The sequence below is a fragment of the Botrytis deweyae genome (genome assembly GCF_014898535.1).
Source record: "Botrytis deweyae strain B1 chromosome Unknown BDEW_001, whole genome shotgun sequence".
Classification (NCBI taxonomy): domain Eukaryota; kingdom Fungi; phylum Ascomycota; class Leotiomycetes; order Helotiales; family Sclerotiniaceae; genus Botrytis; species Botrytis deweyae.
Window position 1 is genome coordinate 57,440 of NW_024066208.1, and position 20,656 is coordinate 78,095.

The 20,656-nt window shown below is 44.1% G+C and overlaps 7 protein-coding genes across 7 annotated transcripts; 3 read left to right on the forward strand and 4 right to left on the reverse strand.

Moving 5' to 3' along the window:
• Nucleotides 1-1,265: 1,265 nt before the first annotated feature.
• EAE98_000016 (uncharacterized protein) lies at nt 1,266-4,145 on the forward strand (the record flags this gene model as incomplete). Its single annotated transcript, XM_038947634.1, has 6 exons — nt 1,266-1,640; nt 1,695-2,098; nt 2,332-3,549; nt 3,656-3,756; nt 3,810-3,936; nt 4,049-4,145. The coding sequence occupies 6 exons, from the start codon at nt 1,266-1,268 to the stop codon at nt 4,143-4,145; spliced, it is 2,322 nt and encodes a 773-aa protein (XP_038815311.1).
• A 687-nt stretch (nt 4,146-4,832) lies between these two features.
• EAE98_000017 (uncharacterized protein) lies at nt 4,833-5,771 on the forward strand (the record flags this gene model as incomplete). The annotated part of the gene is made up of 4 exons (XM_038947635.1): nt 4,833-4,899; nt 4,994-5,089; nt 5,146-5,339; nt 5,403-5,771. The coding sequence occupies 4 exons, from the start codon at nt 4,833-4,835 to the stop codon at nt 5,769-5,771; spliced, it is 726 nt and encodes a 241-aa protein (XP_038815312.1).
• Nucleotides 5,772-6,654: 883 nt separating this feature from the next.
• EAE98_000018 (uncharacterized protein) lies at nt 6,655-7,498 on the reverse strand (the record flags this gene model as incomplete). Its single annotated transcript, XM_038947636.1, has 4 exons — nt 6,655-7,074; nt 7,134-7,234; nt 7,286-7,336; nt 7,405-7,498. 4 exons carry the CDS (start codon nt 7,496-7,498, stop codon nt 6,655-6,657), a joined length of 666 nt encoding a protein of 221 aa, XP_038815313.1.
• Nucleotides 7,499-7,793: 295 nt separating this feature from the next.
• Nucleotides 7,794-10,219, forward strand: EAE98_000019 (uncharacterized protein; the record flags this gene model as incomplete). Its single annotated transcript, XM_038947637.1, has 2 exons — nt 7,794-9,957; nt 10,011-10,219. The coding sequence occupies 2 exons, from the start codon at nt 7,794-7,796 to the stop codon at nt 10,217-10,219; spliced, it is 2,373 nt and encodes a 790-aa protein (XP_038815314.1).
• Nucleotides 10,220-11,045: 826 nt separating this feature from the next.
• On the reverse strand, nt 11,046-11,321 carry EAE98_000020 (uncharacterized protein; the record flags this gene model as incomplete). The annotated part of the gene is made up of 2 exons (XM_038947638.1): nt 11,046-11,213; nt 11,289-11,321. The coding sequence occupies 2 exons, from the start codon at nt 11,319-11,321 to the stop codon at nt 11,046-11,048; spliced, it is 201 nt and encodes a 66-aa protein (XP_038815315.1).
• A 2,400-nt stretch (nt 11,322-13,721) lies between these two features.
• EAE98_000021 (uncharacterized protein) lies at nt 13,722-16,561 on the reverse strand (the record flags this gene model as incomplete). Its single annotated transcript, XM_038947639.1, has 5 exons — nt 13,722-15,039; nt 15,098-15,105; nt 15,157-15,477; nt 15,531-16,018; nt 16,078-16,561. 5 exons carry the CDS (start codon nt 16,559-16,561, stop codon nt 13,722-13,724), a joined length of 2,619 nt encoding a protein of 872 aa, XP_038815316.1.
• Nucleotides 16,562-19,722: 3,161 nt separating this feature from the next.
• EAE98_000022 (uncharacterized protein) lies at nt 19,723-20,458 on the reverse strand (the record flags this gene model as incomplete). Its single annotated transcript, XM_038947640.1, has 2 exons — nt 19,723-20,224; nt 20,403-20,458. The coding sequence occupies 2 exons, from the start codon at nt 20,456-20,458 to the stop codon at nt 19,723-19,725; spliced, it is 558 nt and encodes a 185-aa protein (XP_038815317.1).
• Between the last annotated feature and the right edge of the window lie 198 nt (nt 20,459-20,656).

The following is a 20,656-nucleotide window of genomic DNA, read 5'->3' on the forward strand; positions in this document are numbered from 1 at the left end:
ACGATACGACGCACGATGCACTGTCTGTGTGATCATACCTAGTCCTCTTTTTCAGTTCCGTTCAACATAAAGTGGATGGATTATGGATAACATAGGTAGCTGGAGCTCATGGATGTCATTAGTTGCAAGGGCCCCCGGCGATAGATGCTACTAGGGCGGTAGGAACTATAGATATCCTTGAAAGCATGCTCCCCGCCAAACTTGTTGCCGTTGCCGTCTTGTCTTGTCTAGTTAGTAATAAAAGTTCCAAGGTTGTCTTTCAAGTTTCAATGTTTTCGATTTTCCAGCGTAGTACGGAGTTGCTAGGTAGGATGTGATATGTAGATGGATGGGTTAGTTTTTATCATGATGTTACTGTCTGTATTCACATTCATGTTCATATTCATGTTTGTGTTGGTATTTATATTTACAAATAGGTGGTGGCTATATATATGCCTACCTAGGTATATAATGGCATTTCTTATCTGCCACTTACTTTTGTACTATCACGTACCACCTGCATCGACTAAACTACTACCAGGAACTTATTACTTATTACCTAGTAACCAACTTCATCTCCAACCCGTTCCACTCATCTACCACCTCCTACCTACGTCCCTCACTACGTATTTTATAATGAATTGAAGATCATCTACCTACTTTCCTATTTTCTCTTCCAATTTCAACTCAATTGAACAATATCTACCTACCTAGCTAATCCAATCCCCTCTTACAATCTACACGTAGTAATAATAATAATGATAAAATAATCGAATCTTCTCAAAGAATCCTCCTTGATATCATTTCCGAGGTCATCCATCACTACACCCCTTCTCTTTGTTGTTATTGTCCATCTGCTTTTGATACGAGCGCTCAGTTATGCTGGATTGATTGGAAAACGTTAAATCCATTAATATTTTTAAAAACATTCACAACCACCATCCACACCTTCGTTTTGCCTTTCTGAAAAAGGATCTGCCTTCTTTGATTCCCCATTGATTAATAAATATCCCTGGAGAACCTCTTTCCTCTTAGCCCCCCATCAGGACCATCAAGCAAGAAGCTTTATCATTTTAGTCCCAGAACTAGCACTTCTCTTTCTCAGCTACTGCCAGTCGAGGGAAGCACTCCCTTGAACAAAACACCACCAAAGGTCTGCCATCATCTCCGCTGTCATCAATCCCGAAGGATTGTTTCAATGTCCTCTTCGCTTTGATCTCAAAACATCGCAAGCTAACTCATCGGGAGACCTTGTCTTCAGCTGCACTCCTTGCTCTAGCTATATCATGGCCCCTTCCTTTTTGAAGGACTTTAAGATGCGCTCCAAGTCCGGCGCAAAAACAACCGACTCCAGCACAGGTGAATCTACTGGTAGTAATGCGAGTGGTGGGAGCGCTCCTCGAAGCAACACATTCACTTCGAGTAAATCGCAAATATCCTTGAATTCTTCTTATGGCGCTACAACCCCACCAACAATGACAAATTCACAGTCCTCATCGAACCTCAACGGTATGGGAGCAACTCGACCAACTGTTTCTACCACTGGATCAAATAGACATAGTGTATCTGGGATGTCGGGCGTAGGATCCCCTTCTTCAAAGTCGGCTTTGCCCGTCTCGCCATATTCGCCGCGAATTCTATCTATCACTGATAACACATGGGTAAGCTTTCCTATCCAAGCTCCAGGATTGGTGAAGCTAACATACATCAAACAGGTATATCAAAAGGTCTTATCGATATATGGCACGATATCTGATCCATCAGAAGTCCAAATAGATGGGACGCTCACAGTCACTCGTCTAGACGATGGATTTCCTCCGACATACTGGCCAGTCTCCGAGTCTCATTTTAAGGCACTTGTTTACCTTACCCCGGGACCTAATAGATTGAGATTCGATTTCACATCTCCAAAACTCGCGAATAGCAACTCTCCTAATCCTGTACACTCCTCTTTCCTCACTCTTCACATGCTACCTACTCTTACAAATCCTCCACTTCAATTGGTTATATTGCTTGGAAAAGATTCACCCGGCACATTCGATGCTGTTCCTTCGCGCATCGAGAGAGAAGGCAATGGCCTGGATACTGCTATACGAAAATTCAGAATGGCCGCTTATCTGTACGTATAATTTCTCATCTGTATAAATTTCTACTATCCTAGTGGTGAGTAGGCAAGTTGTCATTGCTAGAACTGGCAATGAGCATCTTCCTGTGGAATCAGTGGCTCCGGGGACGAACTTTTTTGAAGGGGGAAAGAGGGCGACACCACATCCTATCAGTTTGATTCTTGTTTTTCTATCAGTCTCAACATCTATCTTCTCTACCTAAATAGAACGAGCTAACGGTCAGCAGGTGGCAAGCATTTACCGCTGAGCAGATGTACCGAAACAAGCTTGGCAGGAGGACATTTAGATTCGAAGAAGAGTGGATTACGGGCACCTCGAACTATAGAGACCGGGAAGCTGGGACAATGCGAAGTGAAGCCAAAATCCATGTCATTCGAAGCTCTAAGACTGTTGCCGAACTTCGGCATCTTGATGTCGCCCAGCAGAATGAAAATGGTGCCCGCCGAGGCGATCTGTTTTCCTTTGCCAGTGAAGATGTCAAAAATTATTTTAAGCCCCAGCCAGGTCAAAAACAGTATGTGACAGTTCTCCTCCTAGACGCTCATTGGGAGAAACAGCACAATATGATCACTGGTCATGCGGCCCTCGGAGGTGGAGGCGGCGAGCTTCAACTAGCCATTTTTGGAAGTCAGGCATTACAAAGTTATCCATCTACCCTCGAAGAAGTTGTGCCAGCATTCTCCGATTGTACAATTACCGATACTAATTTTGTAGCCAATGACTGTAATGAATCCGGCAGCAACTGGGAGGCCGCCAACATTGGAATAGGTGCACACTTACATGAAGTAGGCCATTTGTTTGGATGCCCCCATCAAGAGCACGGGGTAATGCTTCGGGACTACGTCACGTTGAACCGATCATTCACCACCAGAGAGCCTTATTCAACACGCACCAGATCGAAGGGAGGGCTGGTTTTACCAAGAGACGAATGCACATGGCATAGGCTAGACACTCTACGCTTTCGAAGTCACCCATCTTTCGCACTCCCCACAGATCCTCCGCGAGCTAACGATGAATCCATACAAGTATGGCCTGTGGATAATGGCAGTGTGATAATTACAGCGGCATCTGGTGTAGCTTTCCTCGAGATATTCACGGATGGCGAGGATCTTTGTCACAATTGGCAAGAGTTTGGAGATGGGAATGGCAATGGACCCATTCAACGACAAATTACTCTTACAGAGCAAGATCTAAGAAATCAACTACCCGAAGACCGTCGAAAATCGAAACTGAAGATATCCGTAAAGTCGTTCGCTGGTGGTAGCCATGATGTTGATGACTTTGCCCAACTCGTCTCAAAAGCCAGTAAGCTAAAATTGAAGAATGGACAGATGGCCTTCAGGAGCAGTAAGCTGGGTGCATCACAGATGGACGGAACCCAGCCACAAGAAGTCGTCTTTGACAGTTCAATTCATCAAACGAAACTGATGATACAAGTGAGAGTGTAAGTTAAAAACTTGTTTCAACCCGGTTGGAAGGATCACATTGGGTCGTCCTTCTCAAATTCTTAAGAAACTCCACCTAAGTACGACCACTGACTTGCATTTTAGCTGGGCGGGCTTCGCTCTCGACGGTATAGAGTTTATTTATGAAGATGCGACCTCTCAACTTTTTGGCAAGAGGGGTGGATCTTCCGCAGATTTCAATCTTGGTATGTGACCAGAATTCCCAAAGTTTCCGCCTGAATTACTAATATCTTGTTAGATACACGTCGTGGAGAGTACATTACTGGATTCTACGTCAGAAGTGGGTTGTGGTTGGACGGAATTGCAATCATGACTAGTTTAGGCAGGAAGTCCCAGGTTTTTGGAAACCCTGCTGGTGGTTCTGGGTTAGTATATTCCCATCCTGCGCCGGTGCTATATCACATTAGTTGCTATGACTTACAATAGTTCATATTATTACATCCGGCTATTCGCATAAGATCTCGCTAACACTTCCAGGCATACTTTGATACCCCCGAGAGGATACACTATCGCAGGCGTTTCAGGATCATGTGCATCATGGATTGATGGGTTTGGTATCATTCTTACTCGGTAAAAACATGCAGATAATCGCCGGGGAAGCGAACAGTACGCATTAATATTGTATAATTTGGTTTGGGAAGACGTGGTTCGAACGGTTCTACAGATTACCGTTTATCCTATGATATTTATTTTTCGGGGTGGTTAGTAACAATACCTAGGTAAAAGCTTCAGTGCGAATGGCGTGACTTGGGCATATCTATAGAGGCGTTTTAGAATAAATGACAGATTTTCCAGTTTCTGACAGTCTTGACTGAAGTGATTGCGGAATATATCTGTGAAACACATCTGTGGAATATATCTGTGAGCTGTGCATGTTTTCCGAGTCCCACTCAAAGTTCTCGGCAAGAATGATTGTATCACCAAGTACATGATTGGTTACCCCCAAAAATATGTATGTAATAAATGACCAGTTCGAATTCGATCTTTGTCCTTGGGGTTAAAAGGCTGTGCAATCCATTCAGATTCCTTCCAAGGCAATAATAACAAGTGCTGTTGGTGTTTAAGGTTTGCTCAAGCCCCTTGTTCAGCTGTGGCTTGGCGATCCCTCAACGTCATGGCTGGTAAAACCAAGCTCTTCAAACGAAAAGAAAACAAACCTAGAAAATCACTCTTCCCCAAAAAGGCTCAAAACCAACAACCTCACGATACCCTCACATCTTTTTTACACCTTGAATACTCAGTTTGAGTTGATATATCTCAGATGTCGAAAAGAAATAGCGGCAATGCCGCAAATGGCGCAACAAAGGATTCAACAACCGGTGGGCCAGGTATGTTTATGATTGCTCCTTTGATTACCCCTCCCCCTCTTGGGTCAATAGATGGATTTCATACTATTGTATCGTGTGCTAACGGATGCTCTAGCTATGGACAAACAAAAGAGGTTGTTAGAGAAAGATACGGGGCATTTCTCCATGATCAAGATGTTGCATCTTGCGGATTTGATTACCGAACTCAATGGTAATTCTACTTTTCTAAAAGTCTCTCGCACAAATTGACTAACTGCTACAAATCAGGGTTCTGTGGTGTTATGTCTGTATTCGCCTCGATGCGATATTGTCTAGGTCCATCAGATGCGCACGGAAATCTCTGGGCGGCTTTAGCTTTTATGCCTTTTGGATTGTTCTTCGATTTCATGGATGGGAAGGTTGCCAGATGGAGAAAGAAGAGTAGTATGATGGGTCAAGAATTGGATTCTTTGGCGGATTTGGTACAGTTCTTCCTGGCAGTTTCATGCGTGTCGGAATTTTGGTTCTAACGATTTCCTCCATAGGTCTCCTTTGGTGTTTCTCCCGCCGCTGCAGCTTTTGCTATCGGTATCCGCACTCCTCTCGACCACCTCTTCCTTACTTTCTTCGTCCTCTGCGGTCTCACCCGTCTAGCCCGTTTCAATATCACCGTAGCCAATGTTCCTAAGGATGCCACTGGAAAGAGTAAATATTTTGAGGGCACGCCGATCCCTACTTCCCTTTCCATTGCCGCATTAATGGCATACTGGGTATCCAAGGGCTGGATCTTGGACAATATACCATTAGGGACGGTTGGCACTGGTACTATTTTTGAATTTCATCCTGTTGTGGGACTTTTTGTTCTTTGGGGCTGCATGATGACTAGTAAGACCATTCATATTCCTAAGCCATGATTAAAACATCATACTTGGGATCGATTGTGGATTACGAAGGGAGGAATGTGGTGGGAAGAAGGGATGGCAATAGACATATCCGGCTTGGTGGTGAGGTGGAGATGAAGCATGTATTATGATACCTTGAAGTTTATGAACTGGCGCAAATATACCTATTAAATGCAATCCTCTTCTCAAGTTATGTTCAACGGCCATATGCAAGTGAAGAAGTCGTTGATTTGTTTCGCCATGAGACTGTGATATGGTTCTTACAGGGTTTCTCTCTTATACTCGATGGTTGAAACTTCAATCAGCCATCATTCGAATAAGGAATTCAGTAACCAATAATATAAATAAACATTAAGTCATTTCTGCACATAATATCAACAGTGAACAAATTTTTCCAGCACCTGCAGTTTTCATCTTGTGATCAAATTGAGAAGAAGTATTGAATTGCTAACTTCTATGAGATGGAGAGCGAGAAAGATTATATGCATTTTTGCGTTGGTAATCAGCGAATTAGATAGGCACATGAAATGTGTATAGGATCGAAGACCTGGCTAGATATTCGAGTTTCTCTTAGGGGACGTTCTTTGGATAAGAGTATTGTCTCTCTAAGAGTAGATGAAGGCCAAATATATAGAGAAGGTAATGTGACTGGAGGCTTTTCGATCTGTAATCTTTGGGCGGGTGATTGATCTCAATTTAGATCAGGTTCTCTTTGGTAAAGTATGTGTAATATGTTGCCCGAAGCTTCATGATTTTCCTATCGTCCACCGACTATTGACTAAGAAAGTACAATTTTTGCACAGAAGTTCGCAGCAGCCCAAGCCGTACCAACAAACATATCCCTAAACGCCATATACCCAGATTTGGTCTACTTCAGTTCTTTATCCTACCGTTTTTAACGTCCACCTCTGGAGAATCCTCCTCTCGATCCACCTCTCGCGCCACCTCGAGGAGTGAAACCACCACCTCCTCGAGAGAAACCACCACTACCACCACCTCTGGAGAATCCTCCGCTGCCACCTCTTGGTGTGAAACCACCTCTTCCTCCACGTGGCGCACCTCTTCCACCACCTCGTCCACCTCTCATTGGTCCTCCTCTACCTCCTCTGGCACCACCGGCTCTCTTTGGTTTTGGTGCTCCTGGAGGTGGCTTTGGCTTTGGAAGGAATTTCTCCAAAGGAAGAAGTTTGTCGCCGCCGATGTAAAATTTGTCGCCAGTCTTGAATGAAGTAGCTTGGATACCTTCGGTTGGCTTGATGGTGAAGTAAACTTGGTTGATGGGGCCGAGAATCTCGTCGACTTTACCAATTGAGGTCTATCAATTGGTTGTTAGTCTATTTTTTATAAAAGGGGTTTGAATTGAGAATTACATACCTTGTTCTCTAGGTAGATTGGCGCATTGAAGTAAGGAATTTTAGTATTGATGGATTCGCAGACAATTTCTCCTTCACTGGCATGAAGGAAAGATCCCATAGCTGTCTTTAATTAGCAATTGGCTCTAACAATGCGAAAAGAAACTATCATACCAAATACATCTGCTGGAGGACCATTGTCTCTTTGCTGGAAACCACCGCGTCCTGGTGTAAATCGTTAGCAATTGCGCACAAATTGATCTGCTCAAAATCGCAAAAGAGTATTAACGTACCTCCACCACGACCACCGAATCCTCCTCTACCACCACTGAAACCAGCATTTGCGCCGGTACCGCGACCGCCTCTTGATCCGCCTCGGAAAGACATTGTTTGATGTTGGCGATTGTTCGAGGGTGTTTTGGCGTTATCGTTGGAGAGGTACAAAAATTAAAGCTCTCCAAAAAATTATTCGAAGCGAAAACTGGGTAGCGTGGAGCCAAAGATGAGAACGATTTTCATTGGTCAGACATACTTAGTCATCTGCAGAGTGCACGGTCCATGTGAGAAGGGACAAACGTTACAATAATTGGAGTCATAAAAATATTCAAAAGAGTTCACCGTCTAGTTGTACTTGACTCCTCCCAAGTACAGCAAACTTCGAATAACAACCTCTCGAAACACCATGGAACAGGCAAAGGAGGCAGTTGAGAAGGTGGCAGAGGGTGTCAAAAATGTTGCCATTGGAGAGAAGAAACCAAAAGCACCCAAAGCACCAAAGCCTAAGAAGGAGAAGGGAGGGGATAGTGGGGTCGATGCCGGACCTTTAGAACTCAACCCAGCGCCAGAATTTATCGCTCATCGCATAGCAGTTTTCGACAAACTGAAGGCAAAATATGACGCGGAAATCGCTGCAAAACCAAGAGATCCCATCACCATTACTCTTGCGGACGGATCTGTTAAGGAGGGTATTGCTTGGGAGACCACACCCGCCCAAATCGCAGAGGGAATCTCGAAGAGTCTTCTCAAGCGCACCGTTGTTGCGAAATTGAATGGGGATTCTGAGCAACTATGGGATTTGGAGCGACCCTTAGAGAAGGATTGCACACTTGAGCTGCTCCCTTTCGAGAACGAAGAGGGCAGAAGAGTCTTCTGGCATTCTAGTGCTCATATCTTGGGCGAAGCCTCAGAAAGACGATTCGGTTGTAGTTTGTGTATCGGCCCCCCAATCGACAATGGTTTCTACTACGAGATGGGTCTGCCAAATCAAGGAACAGTCACTGACGCAGACTGGAAGCCCTTGGAGACATTGGTCGGTCAAATTGTCAAGGAGAAGCAAAAGTTCGAGCGACTGGTCCTTTCTAAGGATGATCTTCTGGAGATGTTCAAGGACAACAAGTACAAGCAACACATCATCAAGGACAAGATCGCTGATGGAACCAACACCACTGTTTATCGTAACGGACCTCTTATCGATTTATGTCGAGGTCCTCACGTCCCTAACACTGGCAGAATCGAGACATTTGCTATCATGAAGAACTCAGCATCTTACTTCCTTGGAAATAAGGAAAACGACTCTTTGCAAAGAATTTATGGTGTCTCATTCCCAGATAAGAAGCAAATGGCTGAGCACAAGAAATTTCTGGAAGAGGCTGCAAAGCGTGATCACCGAAAACTTGGTAAGGATCAAGAATTATTCTTCTTCCACGAAATGTCACCTGGATCTGCCATGTGGTTGCCACACGGTGCTCGTATCTATAACACAATCATGTCATTTTTGAGAGAGCAATACTGGACCCGTGGCTACGAAGAAGTTATTACGCCAAATATGTACAATTCCGAACTTTGGAAGACCTCTGGTCATTGGGCGTATTACAAGGATGACATGTTCACATTCCCTGTCGAGAAGGATACTTTTGCTTTGAAGCCCATGAACTGTCCTGGCCATTGCTTGATGTTTGGTCACCGTGAGCGCAGTCACAGAGAATTGCCTTGGCGAGTTGCAGATTTCGGTGTTCTTCATCGTAATGAAGCTTCGGGTGCGTTGACCGGTTTGACTAGAGTAAGAAGATTCCAACAAGATGACGCCCACATCTTCTGTAGGGAAGACCAGATCAAGGATGAAATCACTGGTTTATTCGACTTTCTCAAGGCTATTTACGGCCTTTTGGGTTTCACCTTCAAGCTGAACCTCTCTACTCGCCCAGAAAAGTACTTGGGTAAACTCGAGACTTGGGATATGGCAGAGGAGAAACTCCGATCTGCTTTGGACGAATTTGCGGCAACTGATGGTGGAGTACCATGGGTACTCAACGAGGGTGACGGTGCTTTCTATGGCCCAAAGATTGATATCACTATTTGCGATGTCCTCAAGAGAGAATGGCAATGCGCTACAATCCAACTTGATTTCCAGTTACCTCAAAACTTTGGACTTGAATACAATACCGGTGATGTACCAACTAAGAAGGATGAAGACGCCGCCAAGGAGCCCATCGTCAAGCCAAAGAAGAATGCCGAACCAGAGGATCCAAATGCTCCACCAAAGGAAAGAGTGTACAAGCCACTTACCCCTGGATGTGCCAGACCAGTCATGATTCACCGAGCTATGGCAGGTAGTATCGAACGTTTCACTGCTATCTTGATTGAGCATTTCGCTGGTAAATGGCCTTTCTGGTTAAGTCCTCGACAAATTCTTGTTATCCCAGTCGGAGTTGGTTACTTTGAATATGCCAAGGAAGTGCAATCCATCTTCCACAAACAACAAATGTTCATTGATGTTGACCTCAGTGGCAACACTCTTCAAAAGAAGATCCGTACAGGCCAATTGGCACAATACAACTTTATTTTTGGTAAGTGGTCACATATGCCTTTTGTCATAGATTAATACTAATACCCTTGAAAGTTGTCGGCGACACAGAAATGAAGGGACGTGAAGTCAATGTTAGAAATCGTGACGATACCTCGAGTCAAGATCGAGGAAAGCCTGTTTCATTGCAAGAAGCAATTGAGAAACTCACAGCACTTCGTGATGAGCGAAGGTCGGATAACCCTTTCCCAGGTGAAGCGAAGCCTGTCGAGGCAGCTGCGGCTCCTGTTGCGCCTGCTGCTTAAAACTGAGATGTTGGAGGAAGGAATTTTAGGAGCATGATAAGATGAGAAGATAAGTACAAAGATGATGAAATAAGAATATGTGAAATACGAGCATGAGATATATGACCACTGCATAAGAAAGGGCGTGAGATGCAATGCGTTTTCCTTGCTGTTAGTTACTAGATTTAGCGTCATATGAGGGATAAGGAGATGAGAAGAATGAAAAGAGAATTACAATTTCATATTGGTTTCGTGGTTTGTAGTGCCGGTCCATTACACAAAACGCAAGCTCATATTTATCATCCTACGTGGAGGGCAGGGAGCTAAGTTCACTTTAAGGTTACCAAGCTTTCGATTAGCGAATATTTCAAAATGCGGAAAGGGATAAAATCTTTTGGCTTGAACGTTAAGCTTGTTTGTTTGTATTGCCTGCCCATTTAAAATATTCAATCCACATGAACGTTCCAATTCATCTGCAAGCTCCAATCCGATTTGAGTGCCCAACACCTTCTCAATTCCTGATCCAGTTGAAAGCTCCGACTCTTTTAAAGGTCCAAATTCATCAGAAAATCTCAACCCAACTAAAGATCTTAACCCATTCCCAACATCCACACTCCCAAGGGATTTCCGACCGTATATCGGCGCGAGGAAGACTCAGTGCGTCGCGACACTGATGACGAAGAGTCGCGTTAAAGTTCGAACGTGATCATGACCGACCGCAGCAAGAGACCCACTCGTATCTGAGCAGAAGAACAACTTCAAAAATGAATTTTCATCAAGAATCGCGGAAATCCTCGGCAGGTTAGTCCGCAGGCGAGGCTTATGTCCTATTCGACCAGATTATACTTCAAAATGTTGGATTGGAATTTCTCTCACGGTAGTTCCCATTACTAGGTTCTAGAAATGTGCCATTGAATTGGTAAGATTTAATGATAGATAGATCATCGGGAATCCCGTTAGGGCACCTCGCTCTAATCTGTGGACTGGTCAGAGCTGTGTCGTACATATGGAGAGACTATACGCGAGTAGAAGTATTGATAAAACTGCGGAGGTCAGTAGTCTAGCGAAGGCGCATGCTCGTGAAACATACCACGTGGTCGGCGGGGTCTATTGAAAGGTACATGGTTGTAAGATTCTGCTTATCTTTGGTGTTTTCGCTGTAAGACACACATAAGAGAAGAATTATTGAATAATCCCACGTAAATCGTTGTGTTTGTCTGGCTGAGGCACGAGGAACGAACGAATGTTTATCGAGAATCTCGAGGATGTCTCGAGGGTGGCGGAAGAGATACTGCGATGGGCGAGGGAGAAGGAATCTAGTTTAGTGAACGCGTTTCCGGTTACTCGCTAGTATCTTTTCTGGCTATTATTACCTTGCTATCTGTAGGTATGCCGAACCAGCGAAATGAGACATTGGGATGTTTCTTCCCGGTTTGAGGGCGGTGGTTGCGCGCGCAGCTTAGTCTGTATTGATAGGTTTGCTTGATGGACCTAGAGGGAAGGGGGAGTTGTATATACCGATAAAGGAGAATGGTAAAAGAAAAAATAGAGATGGTACAGTAAATTATGAGATTAGATGGACAAACCAAAATCATGCTAACAGTTCCATGAAAAAATCTTACCACGAATGAAGTTCCGCATTGGATGAGATATTGAGATATCGATTTTTAGCAGTTGCCTCTCTCTTCTTGTTCTGTATTTTGTCATCCGAATTGATTCTGTTGGACGAAATGAATCATCTCTAAAGGCAGGCTGGAATATTCTGAAGTGTAGATTGAGTGAGAAGATCTCAATTCTTGAATCTGCCTGGGGACCTGGCTCTCTCCGATCTTACCCAATCGAATGAAATACCACGGCATTTCAAACTCTGAAGACCTCACAACGTGATTCTGGTTACAATTCATAAGATCAAACCCTAGGAAGAGGATCTGGCTTCATGTGCATACCATACTGTCAACGAGGTTCTACTGAATTGACGAGAAATTGAGTGAACGAGCTCTTCAAGTACGTACAATGAGATGGACGAATGGTCGATGTAACAACAGATCACTTAAAACATCCGTAGAATCTGAAAACATTTTGAAAAGTTGTTGTTAAGGTTGCGGACTTGCGCCGGTAGGATGAGCTCAAATAAGATTTTAACACCCGGGACTAGCTTACTTTCTCAATCAGAGGATGAAATATTCTCGAGTTCAGTTCTCATCTTTATAGTCTTATTCCCACAAATTTGTTATACTCACCTAGTGGCGACCGCATCTCTCGTAGAGATGTCAAACTGATCGACGTCGACCATGGTAACTTCGCGCCCCAATTACAGACACCGCCAGTATCATTTTCAGAAACCATTAAGCAGAAAATTGTTCCTTCTTCATCTGTCTGTGGTCTTGTAATACGGCTATGGCTACATACCTTCCTCAAGACCACTCGAATCATATCCACCCAGGCACCCTATGAGATTTCCCAACACTTTCACTTTTTTACCCATCAAGTGATCTTTCAACATTTTAGTAACTAACGTGCTTTACTTTGTTGTCTGAAGATGCAACATGGGAGACGGATATAGATATTCATCCAAACCACAAGCCACAAGAAAACTCCCAAAATCGTTCTCGTTTCCTTCCTTTCCCATCCCATCTCAACTCAGCTATTACCCCCCCCCTTCTACTCTCTACCATGATTGCCCTCACCTCCCCTCCCCTCATCCCCCAAATAAAACATCCACTCCCCACCCTTGTCACTATCTCCATCTTTGACAAAGTAAAGTGAAAGTATCCCTTTTCCTCCCCTCCTCGTTACCAAACCCTTCAATAACGAAGAGAGAAGGAGCACATCATAATAGAAAGAAGATCATACGATATTTTACTCACCAGTATGTTTGTGTATAGATTAGGGTCTGAGGATGACCGATTAGGTGGAGAGTACAGTGCTACATAAATTTAAGAGTGAACGAAAACATTATGATCGAGGTATCTTGTTTCTTCCAGTCTTGACATGAAAGGGTCTCTACCCCCAGATATTGCCTCACTAGCAATATTGCATTTCTTCCTGTTCCTCTCTTATTGGCAACATCTCTTTAAATATCCTACCCCTCCCCGCCCAGACGAAGTCACCATATCAAAATGAATATGAACACAAACATGAACATGAACATAAAACTAATATTTTCATATTCAGGACATATCTACTCGGCAATACCTAGGTAGCCAATAGTAAATCCACAAAGGAGATCATTTCATCGCATTGCATTGCATTCAATCCCAAGTTCCTCAAGCAAAAGTATCGCGGAAATCTTATCGAGCCCATCCATCCATACCTTCTCCACCATGCCAAATCCTCATTCCCAAGTCTTATAACCTAGTTTCCCTCTTCCTTAACCATCCAATCCCAACCATTCCATTCCACCCCCTTTACCGTAGAGTCCGCTAACGCACACAATCCATACGCACAAAATATAGAATACTTCCAGATTTTTCTCTCCCTTGAGTTCTGTCCTACCAAAATAAAAATAAAAATGAGACCCACTTTAGACAGTTTCGTTACTCAAAGAACTTCCTGTTTCTGTTCTAGTCCTGGGGAATTCACCGGGGACATGCAATTGGCTGATACTCTGGACGCTTTGATGATTTTGCCCAGCGGCCAAAGTTGGACGTTCGAGATCCTTGGCGAGGGGATCGAGAAGTGCCTCCATTGACCTTGGCTCAGTAGTATCTGTGACAGGTGAGGTAGTTGGGACAGCCGTAGTAGCCGCTACTGTCGATATAGCCGCAGTCTCCCCTGCTTCATTGAACCAAGGGACCGCGCTAATATCGCCCTGGCTACGTCCTCCGGACATGTGTGTGTCAGGTGCAGCAATGGCCGTGGCTTCAATATCTGTTTGTTGCTGTGCCTTGTCGTCGTCATATATATGATCGTCGGGTGCTGCAATCATAGCTGCTTCCATATCCGCTTGTTCTCGGAGTCGGTCCGTGTCAGGGGAGGCTATCATCGTCGCTTCCATGTCTGCTTGCTCGCGTTGTTTCTGGAGCTGGTGATCGTGGTATGCGGCTGTGCCTGCTATGCCCAAAGCGGCGCCGCCTAAGCCTGCGGTAGCGGCAGTGGTAGGTAGCTCATGTTTTTGACTATCACGCGTAGTGTTCATATTCTGAATGGGTTCGTAAGTATAAGGGTTCACACCATCTTCTTCAGCAGCTTGATTTATCATCTGTGCGTGTGTCGGCGACGCGTGGCCAGGGCTCTCTCCATAGTGATGGCCAACACCACTTGCGGGTAGAGCTGCAGCGGTAATCACTGCATCATCTGCTTCACCTCCAAAAATGGAACTTCCGCTAGAAGGCGAAAGAGGAGCCTGTAAGCCACGCGTCGCATTAATTTTTAGATCTGATGGAAATCTCCCACCTGGTTCAGGACGCTTTTGTTCTTGTTTGAGTCCTTGAGTGCCTACAATGGCTGATGTATGTGCCGAAAATGGTTCTTCGTCCTCCTCGTCCATAACACCGTCGCTGCTGATGGAACCAGCTCGTTGTGATGTACCACTAACGCTGCGGGCATGCTGACGCACAAACGCATTACGTTCTTGTGGAGACTTTTCCGTCAAAGTCTTGATGTCTTCGTACCAAGCGAGTAGAGTATCACGTGTTTCCGCTCTGAAAACCCAAGAGTGTCCGCGATGTAATGCTCCAGTTTGACGACCTTTGAGTATGAATTTGTTTGAGGATCCTCCCTCATTCGAGTGAGAGCCGAGTTTTTGCTCGGGGAGATAGAGAGACATGATTGGCGCTCCGATTTTATCCGCAGAGCGAAACTCATGCAAGTGAGTAGGAGAAAGGACGTACCAGCCAGCACTAGAATTGAGATTAGTACAATACATATTATGGGTATCACTTTGAATCAATTTCTTACGTGTAAGACTAAATTAGAGTTAGCAGAAGATCGTGGAACTTGGGCATAGTGGGAATTACCTTTAGGAACTTGGACTTTCTCTCAAGGAGACCCTCTCTAATGCACCCAGCAAGCTCGTTGTCCTGTCCAGGATATCTTATAATCTCTGGTGTTCGAATAGGAAGCTTTGGATCAACAAAATGTTCATCATTTTCGACAAATGCAGTCCATTCATGATCTTTTGGCATGGCAATTGGACCCGCGCGTAATTCGTCTACTGCGCTATAGGCACTGTCTGCCTCGCGCTTCAATATACCTGCGAGCGCGTTATAAGACTTTTGGATCTCGCCCACTACAATAGCTTCGAGTTCACGCCCAGAGGCTTCCAAATTGAGATATGCCTGGTTATGTCAGCTCCTGAGCCTCTGATATTTTTTTGGATTTTGAAACATACCTGGTGAAGGTAATTCTCCTCATCAATCTGCTTTTCGACCTGACGATCCACAGCAAGCCTGAGTAAGTATGGATCATGCTTGCCCGTCATTTGAGAAGGATCAATGTCTGATTGACCTAAACCATCTTGCAATGCGGCCACAGCCTTTCGAGTCGCTTCCATCTCCTTATCCACGGAATTTTTAAAGTCGCCCGATAAGCCCTTGATCTCCTTGATCTTCTGTTGCAAATCGCTACGCAAGCCAGTCAAGGCAAGAATAACATCTTGCTCGATATCTCTGGACTTGTTTGCCTCTGCGATTGCGGATTTATGATAATTGCGAAGAATCTGGAGGGCGTCGTCAATTCCACCTGTAGGTAAAAAGACGGCGGGCGCCGTGGTATTGTTAATAACATTCGAGACCTTCAAAAGACTCTTTGATCTGTGCTCATATTGGCTTTGGATTTCTTTGAAATAAACGATAAGATCCTTAAGGACTTTACGCCAAGCTGAAAGTAGAAGATAATGATTAGCATATTGTCGCCGATCCAAAGCTATGGTGAAATACCTTGAAATCGGTTTGCCAAAATATCCGTGGGATTTCCGGTTGTGGGTACTGGAGAATAGAAAGCACTATGTGCCTCGTCGATATCACCTTGTGGATGAACCACCAAACTGCGAACACTCCCCGCCCTGGAACTTCGTTTACTCCCGCTTCTTTTTAATGAAGCTTTCTTTTTAAGAGTTCCCCCTCTGGAAGGAATCAAGGTATCGCCTTGCGACATGACTGAATGTGATCGATGCATATTGCCGTCTACTATTGAGCTTCCTCGTTGACTCGCATCCCACTCCTCGTTGAATCTTCCGTGTGAATTTTGAATACTCGTATGAGGATCGTGATCGTTTGAAGCGTAGTCTAATACTGCAGGACCTCCTCCGTTGATGATTTGAGATTGTGGATGTGCTCGTGGGGTACTTGCAGCGCCGTAACCTCGATCGTTGTATGATTGCGCGGGGGCAGGAATTGCAGAATTTGTGCCGATGGTAGACATGATGAATAGATTAGGGCAAAGGACGAGTCGTGAAAGGAAAGGGAAGGGAAGGGACGGGACGGGAAGGAAGAGAGAGAGAGAGAGGAAGGGAAGGGACGGCAGGGAAAGTAGTAGTAATTGAAGGTGGTAAGGAAGATTGGTGGTAGTGGTAATGGTAATGGTAATGGTAATAATGGTATGGGGGATTTGATCGTTGACGTGACGTAGGGGGAGATCAAGCTAAAATGGGTGGGTTGTGGACTAATAAGGGACCCAAGACATCAGATACTCAGTAGAGTAGCACAAACAATGGACGGAAATTTACTAGTCAAGGGAAAGAAACCGGAAATTCCAAATTCCAAATTCCTCGAGATTTCAGATTTCGGATTTCAGATTTACGAATCAAATCAATTGAGTTAGCGATTTGGGTTGTATTGATACGTTTCTTATATCTCTGAATGTTGTTCCATTCTTTTTGGTTTTCAACGAGAATAGATCACCATGATGGCTGATATATCGTCGCAGGCATGAGGTATTGTGGAAGATGATCTAGAATTGAGGAGGGGAGGGGTGAAAGGATATATTACTACCAGGTAATTAATGTAGGTATGACAAGCAGGTGGTCACTCCTTCATGGGATTTAGCGATCAGTCTACTGGGGATCTAGGTATGAAAGCGAATAATACCTGGGTTAGTAGGATAAAGAGAAATACTCATCAATAGATACGGCTGTAAGGCTTCTATGTAAAGTAGAATAATAAATGATTATATATATATATCTATATATGTTTATCTTATACTTATCATGAAAAGTACGAGTGTACGGAGTACTAGGCATATACCTACTAGGTATATCTCTAAAATCTTGCACAGGTATTAGGCGTGTAATATGAATCCACGAAAGAGAAGGACGGGGATGTGGACGGAGATGGAGATGGAGATGGATACTGAGGAGTAGTTGATCAATTATTCAAGACGCTTATCTACGAGTATGTAATAGGTAGATACTGAATACTACCTACCTAGGTATATTGTTTTATGATCAAAATCCGGAAATTATACATCGATAGTTATATTACAAAAGTTTACAGTCGAGAATCATACCTACATAACCAGGATTCATTTTTCCCTATGACGTGAATTTTATAATGATAGAGAGGACAGAAAGGAAAGAAGAAAGAAAGTGGAAAAGGCATGACCTTCATTCGTCAGTCCCCGTCCTCCGTAAGTAGATACTAGGTGTGGTAGGAGGTAGGCTCGAGGGAGGGTAAGATTACACACGTAGATACGTACTAAATAGGCCAATCTCAATTTAACAGATAGGACCAATCAGAGGGTTCATCGAAGGGTCAAATTAATACCCAATACGCCAATCATCAATCAATCAATCAATCAATCAATCGTATCTAGGGAAATCGGAAAGAATCTTGTTCTTGTTCTTGCTCTCGCTCTTGCTCTCCTCCTTTTTGCTCTTGTCCTTGATTTCCCCATCCAGCTTCGATCGCAGACAAATCATTTGTGAAGATCCCTCCCTAGAAAATGATAACATTATCATTCATTGGTACTAGTGCGACACAGGGACATACATCACATCGTATATCACTTTTGAGACATTTGCATCGCTGAGGGAGTAGAGACTAGAGAGAGACTAGAGAGAGACTAGAGAGAGACTACCTACATAGAGACTAGACATTTCTCATTGGTCACTGATTACTCATTGGGTACCAGGGTACGAGAATCTAGTCAAGCTTGCAAGTTGCAAGTTGCAAGTTGCATACCAGCCTGCTACCAGCCGACAACTTGGAGCTACTGCAACGGCTACATGATAACAATTAATATAAGAGATCTCATCATGTGAGGTGCATCACTACTACTGACTGCCTGACTGTACTGTACATCATCTACTGACATCTACTGATTGATAGTCATTCAAAATGCTTCCACAGATATTCCATTTCCTTCCTTTCTCATCTACCTAGTACTTATTAACCTATCCAGAGTATACTGTCGACATATCCCTCGGTCCCTACTCGAGTACTAACTACATGCTTGGTCACGGGATACCTATCTCTTCCTTCTTCATACAAATTTGACATCACACGGTGACCAAGTTCAGATCCTTCTCATCTCATTTTATCATGTTCGATTATATACCATGGTCTATCTTCTTGATCATTCCTTCATTCCTTCATTCAAATCATCGTATCATAAACGTTCGAGTACTACTACCTGTCCCTCCATACCTAGAAGACCAGGCAAATATAATAACAAATCATCACTCGAGCACCAACGTGAGAAATGAAGAATGGAGTGACTGGCCCCATACCAATTTGCGTGCCATCATCAAAAGGTCTCGTGCGATCATGTGCTTTACTATATTGAGTCTAGCACAGATGATCTCCCGATAAATCATCCCTACTCATTTTTGGCTTCCCCGCAAATGGATCGATATTTCACATTTCATTGTTCCACTTTCTTTTCCTTGAACCACATCGGAATTACGGGAGAAGCTGGGAGAAGGTCGAGAGAAGGGACTGGTGGACCATGTTAAGACAAAGTCTCGAAATATCACTCACCATATCTAACGGGATAACGGCGTCAGGGTGTTCAAGATAGGAGTATCAAATCATCAGAGACACTTCATGAAGACCCCTTTCTTTGGGAAAAGTCACTCGAGACTCGAGACTCGAGAGTCAAAGGCTTGAGGCTGGTTGGTTGGCGTACTCGAGGTACTCTACATCTACAAGCTGCTGGAGCGGATTGAATATCGCTAACAATTCCTTCTAGGATCCGTCGGATATCAAATCTTCACAAGAGAAGCAACCATAGATTAATCATTTATTTTCCAATAATTTCATGTCCGTGTCATCCTTACAAATTACCCAATACCCACCTACTTATTACAGCAGTTGACCCACGCCACGAAAGTACATCCATCGTATTGGAATTGGAACCCTTGATCTTTTCAAGATGCTTTAAACCATTCGCAACGGCTTGACCTCGGGAATCGGGTTACATAACTTTAATTTTCATCGTCGTCCAAGTTCCATCCATCACTACGTACTCAGTGCCTCATTAGCTAAACCGCTTGGATGTCACAACAACTGCCGTGTGGAAACACCTTGCGGATCCCACTTCTGCTTCAATGATTTCAATCTCTTTAAACTTTCCTCTACTCAATATTATCGCTGGATAGGATCTGTGCGATTGCAATTTGCACAACAACCCCAGTCTTCCTCAGCATGTCCATCGCTCATAGCTGAAATCGCTTTGTTCTCGAAGTCAAGAACATGTCGTGGTTTTTTGCTCCATGGCACCAGAGAAACAGTTGCTAATAACCAAAAAAAGAAAAGATCCAAACTTGTGTCGTGACATGTATGAGGATGGATATCACTTACAGTCAGCCACAAATGAACGTGCTCATTACCAAATGCCCAATTGGCTGGTGACAATTCTGATATTCCGGTATGCCACTCGAACACATGACCAGCAGCCCCAGCGTCGGGGCAGGTGGCCAACAACTCTTTGTAAATTTCGATAACTTTCATGAAATTTGGGCTTCTGAAATCAGGAAACCCTGTCAAGTTGAACTGTTTGAGATATCCCTTAGCACAGGCGAAGTCCAAGTGGTCGCTCGAACTAGGGTAGTAAGGGTCGATGCCAATGGCATAGTCGGATTGAGACCTGTAAGAGGTTGGAATGTGAGAGGTTCTTCCGTCGGATCTCCGCTAAAGTCGAGACTGTTATTGAGCGTTCTAGTAGGCCTGTACATATGCACATTTCGCCGGTGTTCTTTTACACACATAGCTAGTGCACATGCGTATAAAGGGCGGGAGAAGATCCAGGTCGGATGAAGAATCACATAAATAGGGTGCAACAGCGATCATTGGCTGAAATGCCGGGGGGTGCCATTGCCATCATGACCCCAGCGGCGTCATACTTCGTGGTGACTATCAATCGTTCCATCACCCTGCATACTTCCTCCGTACTATTTGAACAATACAAAGATTGCCGATCCAGTGTGCCCTTGATGGCGACCCAAAGATTGACTGTGGATATGTCTTTAGAGTCAACTCTACCATGACACCAAACATCTAGCCTGCGCCTTTGATCGCC